At 35.7% G+C, this 21,972-nt stretch overlaps 1 protein-coding gene across 16 annotated transcripts in view; it reads right to left on the reverse strand.

Moving 5' to 3' along the window:
* Window positions 1–331: 331 nt before the first annotated feature.
* PER2 (period circadian regulator 2) overlaps window positions 332–21,972 on the reverse strand; it is a 42,229-nt gene continuing 20,588 nt past the window's right edge. For 15 of the 16 annotated variants that reach the window (XM_031596417.2, XM_031596418.2, XM_090147187.1 and 12 more), the window contains 20 exons: window positions 21,176–21,330; window positions 20,655–20,776; window positions 18,936–19,137; window positions 17,417–17,468; window positions 16,028–16,170; window positions 15,631–15,709; window positions 14,082–14,188; window positions 13,471–13,624; window positions 12,971–13,079; window positions 12,462–12,593; window positions 11,412–11,505; window positions 10,561–10,717; window positions 10,363–10,481; window positions 9,458–9,631; window positions 8,944–9,204; window positions 6,661–7,514; window positions 5,279–5,465; window positions 4,573–4,765; window positions 3,802–3,952; window positions 332–2,770 (listed from right to left, as the gene is read on the reverse strand). In XM_031596417.2, the coding sequence (XP_031452277.2) occupies window positions 2,621–2,770; window positions 3,802–3,952; window positions 4,573–4,765; window positions 5,279–5,465; window positions 6,661–7,514; window positions 8,944–9,204; window positions 9,458–9,631; window positions 10,363–10,481; window positions 10,561–10,717; window positions 11,412–11,505; window positions 12,462–12,593; window positions 12,971–13,079; window positions 13,471–13,624; window positions 14,082–14,188; window positions 15,631–15,709; window positions 16,028–16,170; window positions 17,417–17,468; window positions 18,936–19,137; window positions 20,655–20,776; window positions 21,176–21,330 (3,595 nt within the window). In that variant the 3' untranslated portion in view covers window positions 332–2,620. Of the gene's footprint in view, window positions 2,771–3,801; window positions 3,953–4,572; window positions 4,766–5,278; window positions 5,466–6,660; window positions 7,515–8,943; window positions 9,205–9,457; window positions 9,632–10,362; window positions 10,482–10,560; window positions 10,718–11,411; window positions 11,506–12,461; window positions 12,594–12,970; window positions 13,080–13,470; window positions 13,625–14,081; window positions 14,189–15,630; window positions 15,710–16,027; window positions 16,171–17,416; window positions 17,469–18,935; window positions 19,138–20,654; window positions 20,777–21,175; window positions 21,331–21,763; window positions 21,798–21,972 lie in introns of all 16 variants that reach the window. The other variant, XM_090147192.1, reaches the window with a different exon arrangement.

Below are 21,972 nucleotides of genomic sequence, written 5' to 3' on the forward strand. Positions count from 1 at the left end.
ACAAAGTAAAAAGGACAGCACATCTGCTGCTGCTTTCAAACACCACACAGAACTCAGCCACGTACCCTCTTCCAGGTGTAAGTCTGCACACATCTTCAGAACAGCTGGTCAGTCTAAAGATTCTGCCTTACATTTCATCACTAAGCTTTCAAGTCAAACAAACTGGCAGCAGTTCAGCACAGTAAGCCACAGCTAACTTGTGGCAACTAACACAGCTTGCAAGTTCTTGTTTGAGGTACCAGCTCAGAACCGAGCTGCAATATATGTATTTTTTACTTCTTACATGGAGCAGAAGGCTCAAGAAACAGAAAGACAACTAAAAATATATCTGTTTTATTTACCAGTTTTCTAAAAAGCAAAGTCATAAAAATTAGTCACAAGTGGCAAAACCAAAATATATTGCACAGTGTACAGAAAACATTGTTGACATGTTGACAAAGTGTCATCACAAATAAATCATCTTACAACAGCTTGGAAAAATTACAGCTTCAGAATCTTATCTATAAATGGAGGCATGTAGATTTAAAGTTACAGGAAAATATTTAATACCACCCTGTAAATGCAAACACTTTAAGGATGCAAGAATAAGACCGTAATTAAGCACATCCACAAAATGCTCTAAATATACTTTTCTCTTCCTTTCACTAAGTTATGCTTACAAGATGGTTGTTGGAAAAAAAAAAAAAAAAAAAGAAATGAGAACAAAAAGAAAAAGAAAAACACAACAGAAAAAAAGCATGCTAAAGCAAAGAAGTTCACAAAGTGGTTGAGAAGTCCCTGAAAATAATGTTTAATAATGATGCACTCCTTATATATAAAGCTTTTATTTTTTCCCAAACCCTGGTCCAATTAAAACTACTTGTGTAGTAATAAAACACAAAAAAGGAATATGTAAGATGCTGGTATAGCTGCACTGTTCCATTTATGATTGAAACATTTAATATATTGGACTCAAACACCAACATTTTAATGTTTCTCATTCAGTTTATATACATCTACTGAAGTTTGATCTTGCAGAACTTTTAAAGACAGGAATCAGATCATACTGATGAGTGTTTCATACTTTAAGATACTCACTTTTGAAGTAGTGATTCTATTGTTTTGTAACTTCACACATTCTAACTGAAGAACCTGTCTCCATTGCAAATTTCCTTTCGATACCGTCCAATTAATGATTAATTCACACATTTCTTCCACTAAGCAAATACCAGTCGCTTCAACATGTTTTTGGTGGTGCCAGATCTACCTTCACATCCTCTTTGTATGCAAAGAGAAACATTTCTACATAATGAAAATAACTTTAAATTTCAGTGAATAGAAATGTTATCTTAATATTAAAAAAAAACAACAACAAAAAAGATCTTTCATGAAAAATATTTTAAGACAAACATAGCAAAGTTAATTGAGTTTCTCCACGTTTTTGACCCCCAAGACCTACAAGCTGACATCTAGCAATGCTGCAACTAGATTTCTTCTAACTAATCAATACTGATTGTTACTCTCTTTTGTTCTCTTCCCACATCCAACACGTACAAACAACACAAGGACAAAGTACACATTATTCAAGTTGATACAATCGCTGAGGCATTAAAATTAAATCCTTGACAAGAAAGGACTGCAGCCACACCAAGTGTTAGATTACGTAATCTGTGAAAGTCAATGGTATTCTCAAAATCTCTTTTTATAAGAAATATCTTCCAATTATGAGAAATGTCTAATCTTCTCTTGCCACATGCAAGTTTGATGTTTGTTTGGCCAAACAGAAAATCGGATGGCCAACACCCTAACAGAACAGACCAAAAATAAAGGTTAAGGTTACACCACATTTTGTCTCAGTCTCTGGAGCATACACGGTCATTCTGTGTGTTTTTAAACTTTTTAGCAGAGATTTTCTGTGTATAAATTCTCAGAAATCATGCTTCAAGTTAACAAGCAGTTCATAGAATTGCAGTGTCCATTGAAACAAAAGGCTACAGAGTTGTCAGCACTCACCCACGCTTTCTTAAGTATCCATGTAATGATTTTAACCCAAGGTCATCTTACAAAATTAGTTTAACATTTCTCTTAGACAAAAAGTTCCTATAGTCAAAACTATAGGAAACAAAGAGGATGGGTCAACTGGTATGAAAAGGGCAAGTTTGAACTGATTTTCTTGAAGGTTATTTCTTCTACTATGCTGGACCACTTCAAACATTAAGAGCAATGCTAAAGAGCTTCTAAGCAAGATTCCTAGAACAATTTATAACGCTGAACCATTACTCAAAGATTTGAAGAACTATATGTTTACAAGGGGATTTTCAGTACTCACAGTACTCAGTGACCATTGACCCACTCAGTAGGCATCAATGAAAGCTTTTATAGTTTACAAAGAAAAACTTGAGGCATATAAGTGCAAAATATGAGTCTTTTTCATTAAATAAAAGCTATACCATCTTCAACAATGTCCTTACTGGGAAGAGATTGCCACCATTTAAAAAGAGATTCTTTCACAAATGACTCTTTTAGAGCAAGAAAAACATTTGTTTTATGAACCGGATTCATCTTGCTGGAAACAAGATTAAAACCTTAACGGATCATCACTGTAATTTTGAAGCAGCTTTAAAAGCAACAGGCTCAAAGGCTATGTTTGTTCTTCACTGACTTGACTCAGGGAAGCCAGATTGTTCTCTCCACTGTCTTCAATCATTTCATTAAGGTCCATTTCATGGATTTCTTCATCATACGATGTATAAAAATTGCTTTGTATATTGTCCTCACAAAAAATACATTCCTAAAACAAAACACAAACAACATTCAGTCAAAGAGAGCATTTTCTAAACATCAGTCCATTTGTATATTATCCCCAATTCCAAAGGAACCTGTAAATCTGTGCTACACTCAGGTATATTCCATTCCCCAGCTGCTCCCACACAATCAATTTATAACATGTAGTAAATCAACACAAGGTACTCAACAACTCTACTACAAACAGTTACATCACAGAACACTTACAATTCTGACATCTTATAAAATAAGCGCTATAAATTTTTTCCTACATTTGATTGCTAATACTGATATGTTAATATGCTCATGTCAGCTTAAGAGACTGAAGCAACTGTAGTTTCACACCTGTTGGATGCTCTCACATTAATACTGCTGTAACATTAATAAAAGGAGAAGGATCTATTTAAGTTCTATTGCATTCACTTTTGAAACATTCATGAATAAAGAGAGCCTCTGCATTTGATAACTTATCTGAAAAAGCCTACAAATGATGGAGAGCTTAGGGAAGTGGAATGCAATCAGTTATTTGTAAGTAAAATTCACATATAACCAATAAAACTGCAAGGATTCTTTTTTTTTCTTTCCCAACTTGTTTCCTGAGCTATTAATCTACTTATACAATCTAAACAAGAGATGATCCTGTAGGAAAAATTCAATACAGAGAAGGAAAGCTGTATTCACATTCATCGCTCACTTTCAAGGAAGAAATAGGTATAGGTTTCTATGAGCAAAACAAATGTGTTTTTCATGTCATACAAAATTTTTATGCAATGAAATTGCTGGCTGCATTGATACATAATTTCAAAGAGATGCAACAAAACTAGAAATAGCAAGGACATTTCTTATACCGAATTCACTACTACGCTGACTTTTCTACTGGAAAGATGTCTGGTAAGTTAAATCAAGCCAGAAGCCACTGCAAGCACTTCTTCTCAGTATAACTGACCAAGCTTTCCAAACAGGATTGGAAAACTAACACAGGCAGCTAATAACAAGCATTGTTATATGTGCAAAAACAACAAACTAATTTAAACTTACAGAATTAGCAACAGTCTTTGGCAGTCCACCTTGCTGGATCCATGGATGAACTTCAATAAGCTCTCTTTTTTGGTCTTCGGTAAATTTTGGTTGTAGTTTCTGCATTTGCTTTAATTTCAGCTTATCTTCTTTTAAAACTGTTTCCAAATCTCTAAAATGAAATGTATTCAGAAACTGAGCTTCAATTCTTTTGGGACTTTACACCTACATAAGGTTACACAATCAAATGTGAGCTTTTTTTTTTTTTTTATAAACTATTTTTGTTCTGGATTGTTAAGTTTACAAATCTGACCATGGAAAAAGTTAAGAGTGATTATTTCAGCAGCATTCTACATTTGCAGAAAACTTCAATGCATCTCTGCTGGCTCGTTGTTCTTCCAAATCCCACTGAGAATGGCTTGCTTAGAGCTATTAAGGTAGTACTACCAGTGAAACAAAAAAGTTCAGTACCCCTCTGCAGCTGCTGCAGTGAGTTTCGAGTTCTCCTTCCGCAGGACAACCCGAATCAGACACTAGATGTACATATGAGATATGCATCAGCTTCCAAAAAACACACACAGTTAACTTAAACTTAGGTAACAGACCTAAAAAAAACCAAGTCGTTCTTTTCCAAAACTTCTCAGGTAGTATGAAAAAGATAGAAAGGAAGCAGTGATTCTTGACACTGACCTAAACATTTAAACAAGTTGTCTTCTATTAAGACAGTGATTCAGTTCACCCCGCTCCCCCAGCGCACATGCAGCTTATGAAGGACTGAGGTACTGGAATTACCTAGAGGGTATCTGGTAAGTCATCATAACGGTGTCATCTGTGTTTGCCATCAAAAGCCATATAGGATCCTGAAGAACGTACTTAATGAAGTGCTCGCTTTCTTCTATTTCTGCCTTCATTTTTGTTTTATGATGGTTTTCTGAAGAATCGATACTCCCAAAGTATTTGCTGGTATGACTAGTTTCACTACTGCCTTTAAAAAAGAAATTAAAGATTCATTAGAAATTGTCAAATACATAGATCAGTTCAGTATTTTTGAAGCTAGAAATAGTTTAAAAGAACTGAAAGCATAAGACATCACCACCATTTCATTTTTAAACAAAAGGTACTCCTCTTCCCACTTGGGTAATATTTTAAACATTTTTAAAAACCCAATCATTAAAGCTAAACCTCTATTAAGTTGCAATAGAATAATCAACTACATGAAAATAAATTTGAAACACCAAGGATTGTGGTACTCCCTCTTCATTACTCCATCATGCCTATGAAATGTTTTATAGACTACGTACACACAAAGAAATCAGAAGTTCTATACTGTAAATCATAGTAGAAAGGACTGTCATGTGATGCAATGAAAAAAAGAAAAAGAATGAAGATTAAATACAGGAGTGATTTTTCCATGAAGCACTCAGCGTTCACCTGATGTCTGTAGTACATCATACTCCAATGCTCCTAAAATGCTAGGAGTATTCACTGTCTGTGTTACCTGTTCTGCTCCCTGACATGTCACAGCCGTTAGATCCAGACCCGAGAGACTCAGCAGCTGCAGATACACCACTCCCTGATGAAGCTGAGCCAGTGCCTGAGCATGCATCTTCTTGAAGTAAAATGTCAAGCAGGACACTGGACATGGAGAGCGCATCGCTATTTTGAGCATCCATTGGAGACTCAGCCTGGTGACAGGAAGAGGAGGGAAACAACAACAGAAAGTTACGGTCATCTCACTTCCAGTTCCTTACATTTAGTATTAATCCACTTCAGTTGGTATTCTGCTAAGCTTACGCTACTTTTTGTTTGTCAGTATAAACAGTTACAGCTAAACCTCATTAAAAGTTGGCTTGAAGAACTTCAGAAATTAACGTTGACAAAGAACTTAATAGACTACATTTTAATACATAAACTAGCTTCAGATATGTCCTCAGTGCTTTCCTGAACTAATGCCTGCTTTGCCTTCATGTTCAAATAAGTGATGATGAAATTACAGAAAGTAATGTTGTGCCGGTTTCTGAGGAATGGGAAATAGCCTTTGGAGGGGATTTAAAAGGATTTCCCATCCAAATTGTTAGTATTAATTTTTGACAACATTAATATATTAAGTATATATCATCATCACAGAAATCTTTACAGACACAGCACTTCATCTGAGGTTTGTTGGATTATTAATTTAATCAATCCATCAAATTTAAATGGGCCAGGAAAAGAAGCAGAAGTTATCTCACAGCTCTCTATAGCTTTAGGGGACAGTGCACTAAGAAAACAAAATAGTTAATGTCTGCAAGCACTCTCTCATAGTTTATTTTGACTACTTGTTTGTAAACAAAGATGATTTTCTTTTTATCAGCTTCTTTCAAGACCTCAGTTACAGACTGCTTTCCCCTCACTCTCTTCTCAGAAATGCACTACCCAAAAACTTTGTGCTAACCATTAAAAAAAGTGAACAAGTGATATGAAATCTATTTCAGTGCTTCTCAACGAATGCATTAGCACTCACATTAGAAGAAGCAGAGCAAAACTGATTTTGGATTCATTTTCAAGTTTCCTGGGGGTAACTTCAGGAGAACAAGACAACTTGTTCTTAAACTTTAAAAGTTAACATTATTCAAACAATTGGATTTCACATTCATTCAGTCTACCAAAATCTGAGTTTACTAACTGCAATAGTGCTCCATCTCTAGAGACTATAGAGCACTTGTTAAAATATAAGGTCCACAAGTGAATTTTAAAAATGATAAAGTAGAGGCAAGAAAACAAAAGAGGGAAGAAGATCCACTATGGGTATCTCTACATTTTAACAACCTTAAATATTTTTAGAGTGCCAAGATTTTAAAAGGAAAACACACACGCACAAAAAGAACATAACATACTTACTGGTAGAGATCCCTTTCCACTACCATCATCAGTTGTCATGATTTTGCCTATGGCTCCTTCCTCATTTAGAGCTCCATGCAAACCAGCAGGAGCTCCACTTTCTACAGTTTTTGTGTTTTCTTCTAACTGTAGAAGATTCAGAGGAGAACTACACCTTGATTGGAATAAAGGCGGGGAAGCCTGGTCTTGAGGACCCACTGACTGTGGAGTGCAGGAGCGGGATGGCTCGTTTCGTGTCTCTGTGACAGGAACCTTTTCGTTTTCTGCTGGTGGATTATAATGGAATGGTTGCGTTGGAAAAAACGCCTGTTGTGGGAAAGGGGTAGGGGTAGTGAATGGAGGCTGTGCTGGAAATACTGTCTGAGAAGAGAAAGCAGGATGGGTAGGAAAATTGGCTTGGCTGTGGTAAAGCGTTTGAGGTAAGCTATTGTTCATTTCTGGGTAGACATAGTTGGGGAGCACAAGAGCTACAACAGGTGTCATAAGGGGGGCAGAAAACTGGGACGGTTGCATAGGGCAAGTATTTCCCGAGTCTGGCAGCTGATTAAAACCAGAGACTGAAGTCTCAGGAGCTGGTGGCACAGTCCCTGCTGCTGCTGCTGGAAAAACAGGAAGTGGATATGCAGGCATAACAGTTGGAAAAGACATCGCTGAATAGCTTGCTTGTGAAGTGTCTGATGGCGACCAAGCGGTAGTATTTAAACCCTGAAGAGGAAAGCGATGGGGGAATTTAGTTCCAGAAGTTGTACTGTCTGAGGACTCCTGTGGTTTAATGCGTTTTGATTTCCTATTTTTCCCACTTTTCTTCCAAGGCTGATCCATTCCAGAAGTTCCATTTCGTTGTCCACGGCCACCTGCAAAAACAAAAACAATGACCAAAGGAACCAAAAAACCAAGAAAAAAGAAGAAAACATCAGGAATCAGGAAGAAGCCTACTGGCAATGTGATGGATCCCCTACACTGGCATTCCTAGAAATTGGTCAAAACTGTAGTTCTGGACTTTAGTTTGTCCACTCAAACGGAAGGATGGGGGAAGAAATCACTTTTACCTCTAGCAAAAGAGCTGAGCAGACTGGGCAAGGTAAACCATGATGACATGACTTAGGGAAACGAAAATAAACAATAAAGAATAGAAGTGGATCAGTTAAGGCTCAGATGTGTCATCCAATCAGTACAATGGTACAAAACAGTGGCTCTGAAAGGAGCTGCTCAAATCACTACAGCAATTACAATGAAAGCAGTAGAGGACAACTGAAAGCACTTCTGGAGAGTTAGGATTGCACAGGTCTGTAACTGAAAAGGTGAAGAAATAAAAGCAGCAAAGAAGAGAAAGTACACAAAAGAATTTTCTTTTGTGAGTGGAAAGAGCACTGAAACTTCATAAATTCTGCAAGAAAAGCACGGAACCTTATTCAGAAGTCAGCACCAACCAGCTCTTCCTTAGGTGAAAGCTATCAGTTCATCTCATTTACAGACAAGAATAAATACATCAATCATCTTTTATGGTTAAGTACTTAAATATTTAAAAGCTGTTCCAACTTTTAGTTTGCGTAAGGCTTATTTAGTCTGAAAGTTTATCAAGGATAGAGAATGCAGAGCATTTCAGTTCCAGAATATGTTTCCTAAATCAAGGACTTGCATATCTCTATGTATATCAAAAATGAAAGATACAAGAATTGGCAAGAAAATGCTTCTCAGTATCTGACATCTCTTCCAAACAGAACCGAAATGGAAACAAAGTCAGGTCAGTACCAAGCACTTCAGAAATGTCATCTTGAGTTCCTAGCCCTACCAAAACAAAACAAAAAACCTCACTGTTACAGATACCCTGTTCCACTTTTATCCCCCACTGACATAACTTAATGGCAACCATACAGTTAGACAGTGACACAATAGTGAAATGGGAGTAACTGGCTGTAAGCAAAAGAAGCTGGAAAAAAAGCACTGAAAGATGGAAAGGCAGAAGGAACAGAAAAGCAGGAGAATACAAGCACAGACAGGAGAAAACATTTTGAAATGTATTTGCCTCTTGAAAGTAGATGCATAACAATAATAATATTATGAACTGATAGCTAGAACATTAGTAGCTATTGAAACATTATATTTAAAGCTATATTCCACCCAATCTTCAAGGCAAGGCCATCACCAGAATTTTTCTATAGACTTAAACATAGCATGTGACTGCCACCGTTCACAGTGGCTCCCCAACACTGTTAAAAATGCAAGTGTCCTCTCAACAGGATTCACTTCATACACAAAGAAAAAAAAAAACTGTTGTCATACCACGTTCACCAGGCCTTCCTTTAGGTTTATCCTGTAAGTAGTAATTGCAGTGGGACTGGAAAATATTGAATCTCTTGATTTCTTTGAACTTATTCAAAAAGCTTTGCTCTTCTTTTTGTGTATGCACTGCAAGGACTTCCTTTGTAAGTCCCAGTTTTTTAAATGACTCCTTTTCCTGATTTACATGCGTAGAGCTGGATGGAGGGGCTGGAAGTTGGCTATCTAAGAGTTCTGCTCCACTTGGACCATCTTCTATCATTTCTACAAAAACAGAAGGAATAGAAATCACGATCAAGAGAAGTGCTGCATATGCAATATAAGCTACTACAAACTGTGGTAACTTCTCTTTGAAAGTTTAATATAATAAATTCTGTCTCTATTTATTCAATTTCCATGAGAACACCTTAGCTATAAATAATGCAAGTTAACAAATAGGTACCAGGTGTTCTCTTTTCTGAGGTTATACTTGCTGGAAATCAGACTGTTGGCAACGACATACTAGCAGAAATCATACCTAATTCAGGTTGTGTCTTTTTGTCTCCAACATGAACAATGGTGCTACTGTAGCTGCACTGACTTGTGAGCGATACAACACTTTCAGGTTTGCCAGGTAAGGCCAAAGAAGTTAAGTGAGCACCAACTACTGGGGGACCACTTGCTTTACCAGACGCCTTCAACACAGTAGAGTCTATTCAAAAAATAGGAAAAAAAGGAAATTACATATGTAAATAAGCAATACATTGCTAAGGTTGTAGAACAACAAAGGCTTACTTGTGCTTAGCAAGATAAAAAGTGAATATTTCAGTTGATCTCACACATTTAACAAGAATGTTTGAGGAATAGAATAACTTCTGGGCAAATAAATCCAATCCACTACTCGCAAATACAGTCAAGCCGAGTCTTTCCTGTGAAGTACTTCTTGATCTTTCCTAAGTATTACTCTTCTTTGATGGTTTGACTTCGGAAGCTTCTAGCCTTCGCCAGCCTAAGATGAAGTCCCTCCCAGTTCCCATCTTGCTTTATGTTAGTCTCTCACATAGCTGGTTATTAGCTGTCAGATGTTAAGTTTTGCTCTAAGCATCTCTCTAGTTCTTGCACTTGAAAGCTGTACACAGCACTCCAGCAGAAGTCACATCAATGCCTCGTGAAACATTCTCAAACCATTCTTTCTCCAGTACCAACACTCAGCAAAACTCTCAGTGTGAGACCTGAAGTTAGCCTTCTCCTGACAGCATATGCTGTTTACCTGGTCGTTCACAGTTATCTGTGCAACAAGAAGCTAGCAAATCCCCGTCCTTGCCTATCAACTAGAACTGCAGAGACTACAGATGACAGCAGAAGCTGTATGCCTAAGCTACACCAGTCGCTATTCTGACAAGAAGAAACAGCAAATACATAGAGAAACTAATGTAGAAATACCTCCTAAGGGTTGTATAGCATTAACAGATGCTTTTTGCTCATGAACACCAGAGTTCACACTTGATGAAGGTTCACATTTTCTTTTTGCTGTACCAGGCACGTTACAACTCTCCAAGTATCTAAAATAAAGCAATTTAACATTAGATATGTAAGCCTGAAGTCTAGAGCTCAATGGTAATTTACACTCTGGTTCCTTACCTGATGACACTATCCAAGCAGCTAATCTGTTGATAAGAATATACAGGTTGTTCTTTCCATGCCAACTCCTCAGTAGCCACATTTTTAGGAGTAGCTGTAGCTGTGGTATCCTTTCCTATCACTTCTTTCACCTGACCACCAGGACCGTTTTGTTTTTCTGTTAAGAGATCAACATTAATTCTTTGAATTTCCCCTCAAAGTTTCAGTAAAGCAGCAAAAGTTTTCTTCTATGCATATTTCTTAACAGAGCAGAAGTTTCTTAACAGCGTAGAGCAAGTAAGAAGTTTGTGTGCTAATATATGAATATTGTGTAAATAGCCCCCTGTTCTTAGGAATTCTTGAGGAATAAGGTTAATCAGTTAAGCTGATGGATCCAAAGGGGACAGACATAATGGATACAAAAGAAAAGATATCATTAGAGCTGAAACCCACTCAGAATGAGAACAAGTTTAGTGTACAAAAGTTATAAAATAAGCTGTTACTCGTGTCTACAAAATTTAAATTGCACTAGGAAGATTTTCATTTATTGTCTTAAAAATTTCTGAAGTTCTGTGAAAACGGGAATAACAGCATCCTCCATCTAATAGGAGAAAAAGGTATTTGACTTATGAGTTACAATTAAGGTACTTCAAAGCAACAGCTCTAGGACATCTTCACTGCATGTTCCATCATTACCAATACCTCAGTCACATGTTTTCCTGAACGTAAGGGAGAGATTAAGGACAATATAAAGAATAACAGCATTTATTCATTAAAATTGATTAGAATGAAACTGAAAAACTCTCTACTCATGTTACACCATGCACCACCGCAATAAACTAGCACTTAGTTAACTTACTAGTATACCTTACCTGCAGAAGGCTCTCTCTTATGTTCTAGTTTTCCTTTATTCTCAGTGAAAATACGCTGTCCTTTAGTTTTGACCTTACGGGCATCTTGACTTATCTGGAAGGAGGCCATTAAAAACACTCATTATGAAATTCTCACACAAGACATCGTGTATAGTGCTTCCTAATTTTCTACATAGCTCAAAAGTAATTTATCTGCAAAACAAAAGTTCCAGAAGCTTAATTTGCTTAAGATGCTAGTGTGTGAGGACTGAATGGCAGCCAGTGACCATGTTGGCAAGCAGAGCAGTCTGCAATGCCTGATCACAAAAGCATAAATCAAGTTCAGAAGGTTTAGCCTGAGTGATGTAACTAAGGAAAAATTGAGCTTTCAGAAATCTACTGCAATTCAGGAGGGGTTAACAGGAACGGCAAAAAGACTTCTTAGAAAATGGTACAGTTCCTTTGACTGCAACCACATTCAATACACTACTGCCCAATTCACATTGCCTCTGTGGCATAGCTCTGATAAGAAGAAGCACAAATTTAACTCTGCTGGTTTTGGTTTTTTTTTGGTTTTAATGTCATTAGTTTGAACAAAAATTCTCAGTATCAATTGGATACAACGATGCCCTGTAAAGTTAAGTTTTAAGCAAAAAAACTTTCACTCCATATTATACAGTGCATTTTCTGAAGCATAAAAAGGTCACAGGATATCATTTTTGTACACACTTATTGCTGCATTTTATCATTGAAAATAAGAGGTATAAACTTTCCCCTCAGAAGAAACTGCTTTCAAACATCCATCTTTTTTTTTTTTTGTCCAGAAGCAAGCATATAATGGGCACTACAATGTGCTAACTTTCAAACCTGTAATTGTGCTTCAGTACCCTGAGACTTCATCTGCAGTGCAAATATTTATTCCTCCTGACAGAAAGCTTTTTTCCATATTAAACAAAAGACAACACTTGCCTTATACTTCTTCCCATCCCGAATTAGAAAGAGTTATGCTAAAAGTTAAAAATCACTTTGTTTTGTATCTCATACTTGAATTTATGAAAATAGAAAACTTACTGTTTTATCTTTTTGTGTGTCATCATTATTATTTCCTGCGCTGTCACTGGAGGATGCCACACTCATTAAGTGTTCATGTGAGCCATTGCTACCTAGACTTCCATAGCCACTGGATCCACTGTTGTGTACAGGCTGTTAAAAACAACAGAACATACAGTCTCTGCACACCAGCTTTCAACAAAAATGAAATTGTTATTAATAGTTCCGTGTCAGGTGAAAGGGATTTATTTTAGGTTTTTCGTGCAGTTTTGTGTTTGTTTGTTTAGTTTTTTTTTAAATTGTTTGTATGAAGATGCCATAGCTGCACTAAATCCTTAAATACCAACTGGAGCTTTAACATGCTTAAGTGAGTCATGCTTGGCAGTCAAACACAAATAGTTTCCAGGACTGTGGCCAGAAATCCCAATGCAGTGGAACAGTGGAAGATAGTTAAACAAAACATCACATTAAGATAAACACCCTTTCTTCAGTGGGAATTTAAAATAGTGATACAAAAGCACATGCTGTACCTGTAGTAATAGCCGATATATTTGCTCTGTGATCTCCTGAACGCTGGGGTGAAGGATTCTGTCCTCTGTATAGTTGGGAGCAGCAAAAACATCTTCATTTAAGGGACCCCTACATAAACCAAACATAACCCATTCCATTACAAGTGCAAATACTTGAACTGCAGAGAGATTACATCCTCAATTTGCCATCTATATATAGCAGACAGGATCTGATCATTATTCTATTGCATCTAAGGCCATTGAATTTGACAAAACGTGCATCCATACTTGCTTTGAGCAGAGCTTTTCTCCTAAAGCAACTTTTGACAGTACTGATAAAATACAAAACAGTTCAAGTTTCCTTTATTTAAAGCAGCTACTACATCATTAACCCAAATATAAGAAGGAAACAATTTATGTTGAGGGGGAATTTTTACCCTCTCTAAAACCTTTAAGGCTTTTTTAAGAATCACTAAATAACCTGGACGGGGAAAAAAAAAAAATCATGACTATTGACTTACGTCCTAACTTTGTGTCTTCCAATGATAAATGAAACCTTTCGACTCCAAGGATTGATGAAACTGGACCAGCTAGTGTCCATGGTTATATAATCTCCATTTCTAGTGCAAAACCTGATTGGCGAATAGTCAAAAGGCTGCCCTCCATATTGAAGTACTGTTAAGAATGATTCAAAAAAAGTCAGTTTAATAATTGCAGTTCTAATTAATGATTCAGAGTTTAAGATGACTGAAGAGACAGCTTTATATTTTCATAGTTTAACAAATAAACATCGCAAGAATGGCTCACTTTCTTTTCATGGACTGCTTATGAAATGAGGAAAACTACACTTCAAGGTATGACAATTTCTATCATGGCACTCTCAGGACAATTTTCTTTATGTACAAAAGATATGTACAGCAGATATGCTTCACTTCAAAAATGAAAATGAGAAAATAATTTCGATTTCCATTAAGAATCAAGTTGTAGAGTAAAGAAATACTTCAACATCTAATTACTTGAAGGTAAAAATGTAGTCTCCTTTTTTTGCTTAGTCCTTTTCAGATGTCACTTCTAACTTTCAGGTGAAAAAAAAGAAAAAAGATATTTCTTCCTCAGCAAAGAGATTACATACTTTTTTTGTGAATTGCTAGCATTAAGGGTCTGTCATTTGGGTGAAGATGCACCAAAACTGGTGTTCCTATTAAGTCCTGAGGTAGGTATCCCAACAGAGGTACAGCTCTGGAGAAAGAAAAACAAAGAAAAAAAACTTATTTAAATAAATCGAGTGAAATAAATGTTTACTTAATCTTTAAAATGTTTCCATTTAAGTTTTATTTACTCTTTTTCCTCCAATTTTAAGTTTAAATTTTGTGAAATAGTAGTGCCAGCTTAGTAGTAACAGGACTGTTTGGGGGGTATTTGTTTGTTTGTTTTTATTTGTTTCTAACATTATGAAACAGTGCTCAGACCAAAGTCAAGGAGCCTCCTACAGCAGTTCTCCTGTCTTTTCTATGCTGCCTAGCTCTACAGGCTGAGTACTTACCCTAATTTTAAAAGAGCATTAATAACATTTAATCTTATAAAACTCTCGTGAAAGTAAATAGTACCCCCAATCTATGGGCTGCATGCCAAGGCTAAGGATCACACAGGATTACTGTATCTGAACCAAGCAGGGCAGTTGACTAGGGTACAAGAAAACTTCTTCACAGGCAGGTTATGAGTTTAACTCTGCAAGGAAACAAGCTTATTAATTAGAATAAATAACTAAAATTAATGTTCTTGAATTCCTGCACAGTAACTTCTTCTAATGATGAGATGAAATCACTTATTGAATTTATTGAGCTTTCAGGAATGAGAGATAAATCCCAGCATTGAGATGCTTTTATGGTAGCCAACTCAGTTTTCAGTAAGAAAATAAAATAGAATAAAATCCTACACTATCACAAAGAAAGTCCCCTATAAAACAAAGGAAAGAGAAAGCAAAAGGAAGGAAAAAGAAAGCCTGTGTTTTCAACTCAGAAACAAACAAACTTGCTCTCATGTTCTTATAAAATGTTATGATATTTCAAAGCACATCCCTTTCCTTAAAAGCTTTAGAATATTGCGACACCTCAGCCTCCTGTTTTTCAAAGTAGTATCCTCCATTCTTCACAGACTTCCAATTTCTGTCACCCACACCCTCCGACAGATACTAGACAAAAACAGTCCAGAGAACTAAAGGAAAGTTTGCTTTGCATCTTAGTTCCAGAAATTCTGTGAATAACTTAAATTCACATGTGCCATATCTGGCTATATTGATAGTTTCACATGAACTCTCAACTTCCACAACCATCAAAGCAACACAAAAGCTTCAGCCAGTAAAGCTTGAGTAGTTTAATCATGAACATAGAATACGATGTTTGATGATTTTCTTTGTTGTTTTTTTGTTTGTTTAAAATGATGTAATGTTACATTCTATAGACTTAAAAAAAAAAAAAAAAAAAAAAAGAAGCCTCATTCATATAGTGCTTGCTGACACAGGACATTTTCCTGTCTTTGGATTCCATTCTTTGAATTTATTTTCCAGCTTGCCCAAGATGGAAAGATAAAAGAACAAGTTGTTAGTAGGCAAACACAGTTTTCCACTTCAAGAGCACAGTGGAAGTGCTTTCATACTTTATTTATTTACTTAAGTAACTTACCTCTCATCTACATCCTGGAACAAACAGGTTGGTGTGTGTGTTGTTGTAAAAATTCTTTTGTCTGGAGGAATTCTGGGTGCTGAGAGAAAAATAAAAGCAGGTTAACAAGTTTATTGTGAGTACATATATTACCTAAAGTTTTAATTAAATGCTGAGTAAAATCTAGAAGTCTGCCTAAGAGCATATAGAAAAGCATGCTGTTATCTCACAGCCTCTCAGCAAGGGCAGAGAACAGAACCAATTATCATGTACTTCAATGAAATCACTGATGGTACTCAAATACACTAATTTTCTTAGGCTGCAATTCAGTTGTGCTAAACTGCACAGAAGTTCCTGTAGCAAAGTACTGAACAGTTCTAGATTTCATAGAACAGAACAACTATCTTGAAATTATTACCTTCATAACCAGAATGCACTTTTTCTGCAAGCAGCACACAGCAAAGTTGGTCCTCTGCTACTTCTGGATCTTGTACTTTGATAAGGTAAGGAGTCATCCGAAATGGGTGATAGCAAATCTCATTTTCACGCTCCTTTCCCGCACTAATAATTAAACAGAGATTATTATTTGCACAGATTCATCTCACACTGAACAAAATTTTATCTACTGTATTTTCCTTAGTTACAAAAGGACTATATAGTAGCTCCTAGAACAGCACCCAAGAATTTTGCTTCCTGAATCTTCAGTAGAACAGAACCTAATTCTTGCATCCTTTGCATATTGACTGCAATAATGCATTCATCATCATCTTTACTGCTTAAACTAAGACCCACAGGTGCTTTAAATGGAAATTGCATGGAAAAAGTCCACTTATGATAGATTATTTTATTGATCCAATAATCTTAATCTGATATTAACCATCACTTTAACCTTCACAGAGATTAATATAGTTTTATTTTATGAAGACTGTTATAACCCTTCAGTTAATAATTAAATACCATCTTTTCCTCAGTATTTATGCTTATTTAAAAAAGAACAAAGTCTCAGAAGTTTTACCTATAATAACAGTTTCTGACCAAAGAATAAGAACGAAAACAATACCCAGTGATTTATATATATATATATATATATATATATATATATATATATATATATATATATATATATATATATATATATATATATATATTAGCAATAGGTATTATTGCAGGATGGATTTATAAAGTAAAAATTTCTGGTATCAATGTTATTTAGAAGAAAAAACATCTACAAAAATATCAGCAGTACTTTTACTCGCAGTTTGTTTAAAATATATTAATACCTTAATTATCAGGTATTTACTTACTCCAGAAATAATTCAGTAATTGGTAGCATTTCTGGAAAGAAAAATTGGGACCTGAGAGGCAACAGATAGCAAAAAGAAAACTAAAAGAACTGTAGCATCTATTGACTACAAAAAAGTTACCCTCATCTATCTTCACTGGGCATTTGAGATAAATTTAATGCACCATTATTCTTACAGAATGAAAGAATCTGTAGCAGGTGCTGAGCACAACAGTTCAACTAACACCAAATGAAGGCTTTCTCCACAGCTGTGAAAGATACCATATCAGCTCTATTTAGGATGCAAAGGTCAATATTCAGACTGATTAACTTCTAAGGTGCAACTTCCTGCAACCACTCAGTAGTTCCCTGCAGAGCTTCTGGAACAGCGAGATGACAAGCATGTGCTTGGCCTTATGTTCACATTATGGGATAATAAGAAACTTGCACACTGTGATACTTATAAAGGTCACATAGTTTGCAATGCATAGTTTCATAACATCATATCTGTTATAACTGTCTTACCTGATGCGACAGAAAAAAGATTTCTCTTCCATGCAATCCTGGGTGGAAGACTCTAGAATTATTAAACATTTTATGAAAAGTTACAAATTACTATGATATTATGATGTTTAATACAGTAACTTTTCCCCAATAACAATAAAAGAGATGTAGCTTGTATCCCTCCAAAAGTTTCAGGTTCCTGTAAGCCTATGATTTTATGCTTTTCTGAGACTGGCATGTGAATCACAGCTGCTTGCTTAGTAAGTCTTTTGGCAAAAACATATCTAAACAGTTCTATGGTCTGAACTGTTTACACATCTGCTTTTTCACTAACTTACAGAATTGACCAAAAAAGTGAGTTTCCACAACTCCCCAGGCTGGATTTCTTTCCTAGAAAGGTCAGTCAGAGCATCAAATACATTTGCCAACCTCTACCAGTCCAGCAAAACCCAGGCAACTCTCACAGCTTTCCTCCCTTCTCCTTTTAAGTCTACTGAAATAGACTTTGAAAAAGTGGCCACAGACTGATTTGCAAGGCACACTCTGGTCTTTCAAAGACCTCACTGTGCAATACTTCTAGATATAAGATAGGATATGGATGTTGGTACATGAGATATGATACATACTTTTATTTAAACTGCATTTCTGATAAATGAGGCTATACACAAACTACAGAAAAAAAATCAGTAAGTTACATAGGTAACTTAAACAATCAGGATCAAATGGTCAAAACTGAACCTCTTCTGAGCCAGAAGTTGGACCAGAGACTTTAAAAGGTCCTTTCTGACCTAGTTAGTGTACTTTGTTGTTAATTGTTTCCTCAAATTTAATACGGTTCACATTCTGACTTAACTTCATAGACTTAATCTACAGGGATTGGAATTTCAAACATTTAGAACAGAACTTGAAATACAAGTGTTTGCTTAAAATAGTTGGCAGCTATCTTTCCGTTCCTAACAGCTGTCAGTGCACAAGTAAAACAACCCTCTCACAAACAAATACTAAGTGACTTAAGAGATATAACCTCCTTCAGCATTAACATGCCTAATATCCTTTTCCCAAGACTAAAAGAATAGATACACAAATTACATTTGATAAGTGCTCAATGATATTAGCTGTAGTATATCTTTCTATACAATAATCAAGATGCCCAGTATACAAATCATAACCATTACAGAAGTAAGAAGGCAGAATATTATCTTTCTTTTATCTACAGAAAGTTTTTTTTTTTAAATGCTGGTCATTTGCAAGAAAATCGTGGAAGACAAATCCACTTTCAGCATAAATGCTACTTCAATTTGAATCATCAGTTGGATGAGAGGAGCCCAGAACCAATGAATAATAGCAATCAGAAGACTTTTAGCCAATAGACAACCTCTTCTGATATATAAAAGGCATGTTATACATGCCATATGTTCAGAGCTGTTCTAGTAATGATATGTGCTATACCCTCATGAAATGATAGGAAAGGATGAAAGGATATTTTTAAAAAATTAGCATGACTGAGGAGTAGAGAAATGTCTGCTGTTGGACCACTCACCAGCTCTGCTGCAAATATTCCAAGATGGTAATCTGTATGGCGTAGTAGAAGTATAAAAAACACTGACATCCTGAGGTGCCAATAACTCCACAAATTTGGCATTTTTAAAATAACCCCTCTTACAGCGAAGAATCGAAGCAGCTTGATCAGAGATGTACACAATTTTCCCAGTAATCAAAGATACAGCTACAGCAAACATATCCTAAGAAGAAAAACCTCAAAATTAGACACTTTAAAAAACATTCTTCAATGTGTTTATTGTTTAAACAATACGATAAAAGCAAGACACCAAGATTAAAGTATGAAGTTCACAATAAAAAGGAAATAAAGACAATTAAACCACATCTATTTATGGAGCAAGAAAACACTTATCTTGTGAATTACATACATATTGTATATACTTTGAACTATGCAGTAATAATACACTCTGATTTTCCCACATTACATGCCTTAAACATCATACAAAGGTGTAAGGAGCCTCCAACTTAAACTGCATGAATTGCTTTCACAATAATACTTGTGTTACAGCCATATTTGACATTTATGAGATTCAGCTGCTTTGTGAAGAGTTGTTTATGTTAGTTTGTTCATCCACTATCCACTGCATAATAAAAAAAGTGCTCTAAACCATTTGGTAAAAATAATGAGTAGATAGGTGGGAAAAAAGCCCCAAACATATACAAACTCTACTTGTATTATTTCTTGTTGCTTTTCTGCTCAACAAGGAAGAGTTCCCTGCGTCACAGACTTTAGTGCCTATCCACTGTTACTGTACACAAGCCTAAGAACTGTCGTCAGAACACTGCATTTACAAACTCATGCTTTGGATCAATTGATGTTTTGTTCAAGTTACACTCTAGACTAGTCTATTTGTTTTACCTTCTGGGCTACTTTGTTATTCATAGGTTCAACAGAAAAATGACTTCAAACTAGGAAACGCCCTCCACCTACCTGCTACTTTATTAATTTTGGAACTACATAGATTCAGAAAGAGACTTCAGGGAAAAAATAGTGGAAGGCACTCTAAGTGTAGATGTAATTACTGTTGACTTCCATAATAATCCTAAAACACTGAAAATGGGGAAAATAAAATAATCATTCTGACTACTTCAAAAAACCTACATCGATTACCACAGCTGCTCTTATCTAAAAGAAGAGACAGCAGCACTGGTTCAGAGAGTAAGCTTGTGCTGGTTGCAAAGACCACAGATACCACAGAGGACTCAGTGACAAACAGATTCAAATACTTTGGTCACTTTCCAGTCACATAAGCACAAATAATAGATAAAGCATCACATCGGTCCTAAACAACTGACAGCTCAAATGATTCATTATGTCTCTATACTAAGCTTTGTAATGAGATATACTGTAAATGCATTTCCTAAGCATCCTAAGAAGAAAACTAATTATTTACACATTTTCACAGTGCATTACATCACATGGATATTCAGATATATCACACCATTGCCCCTAAACATGAGATACAATTCATAACCAAATGTTTAAGCTACTTATTTCCCATCCATCTAACTGACAGAAGAAAAAAAAAAGATTAAGTGCTCAAAATTTCTCCTTCACATTCACTGGTAGGCAACAGCCAGCTTCTTCAGATTATTGGTGTAGTCATCAACTTCTACCTTGTAAAAAGGAGGCACGCTTGAGAATTCTTATTCCAGAAAATATTTTACACACACGCTGTATAATTGTCAGCATACTCACTGCATTTTTCATGATGTATTCTGAGGTTATAGTCTCAACTTCTTCCACTGTATAAGATGACACATTGAGTCCAGAAGGCTGGGATTCATTAATCATCAGCAATTGGTAATATTCCTCATTGGCTACATCAAGAACATAAGAATATTAAACAATTTATATTCAGAAGTAAAAATCACATTAGTATGTAGACAGCCTGAAAAAATTTGACTTTTTCTGGCACAAGCACTGAATGGGCAATTGGAAAGTCTAGGGTACTATTCCAAATGAGTTCTTCCACAGTGAAATTTCCTCATAAGAATCAATGCACTTTTATCCATCTTAACATACTCATATACGCGTTGTATTACATTTCTGTCTGTTTGACAGTTTCAAAATTTGACGATAAACAACAACTTTGCAAACAAATTTACAACAAATACCAGTAAAATACCAAGCATCTGGCAAAACTGCTTTAACTCCCAAGTAAATATTTAATTTTACCCAGATCAGTTTTATTTAAGCAGTATCATATACTTGATTACCTTTAACTTGTTTAATGCTTTTAAGGGCATATTTCAATGTTGTTAGGACACTAGATTTGCCTTTAATTCTCTTTTCAGCAGGAAGGTGAGCTTTCAGCTCTTGTAATGTCTTCAACAATTCCTTTTGTGTTTTGGCTTTAGTAGACTGCTCACTGCTGTAAGATTAAAGACAAATAATAAAAAGTTACTTGGATGCTTGGAGTAATACATCATCCTCATAGAAACTCAAATACGCTGACAATCGTCACACACTTAAATATGTGCAGCTAACCACATTAAACTTTTCTATTAGTTAATATCAACATTCAAAACTTGTAGTAATTCTTAAATTAGCTATAATTGCTTCGAATAGAAGATTTACCACAACCAGAAATCTTATAAAATATATACTGCCTGTATGTGAAACAGTGTATCTATACACATATATACACCCAAGCACCAGTGAACTTTTTTTTTTTTTTTTTTGCACCAGTCTCCCTTCCCCTTTTTTTTTTTGTGGTATATCCCTTAGTTCCTTTAAAATTCAAACTCTCAGAAATGTTCATGGACTTCAAAGTAGAGAAGCAGGAGGTCCACTCAAGTCTTCACCTCCTGTTCGAGCAGGTTCTCATAGGAAAGGTCCCTGAAAAGGGAATGGCAGTGGGAGAGCATCAAGTTAACAAAACAAATGGAGAAATGCTTGGAACAATGTATTCCAGTTAAGCATGGCAATACATTAAGTAACATAAGGAAGGCTGAGTAAATATGAAGGGTGAAGAATCAGAGGAGGCAGCTGGAGACAGATATCTTATTAACAT

The sequence above is a fragment of the Phasianus colchicus genome, chromosome 10 (genome assembly GCF_987193195.1).
Source record: "Phasianus colchicus chromosome 10, bPhaCol1.hap1.1, whole genome shotgun sequence".
NCBI classification, from domain to species: domain Eukaryota; kingdom Metazoa; phylum Chordata; class Aves; order Galliformes; family Phasianidae; genus Phasianus; species Phasianus colchicus.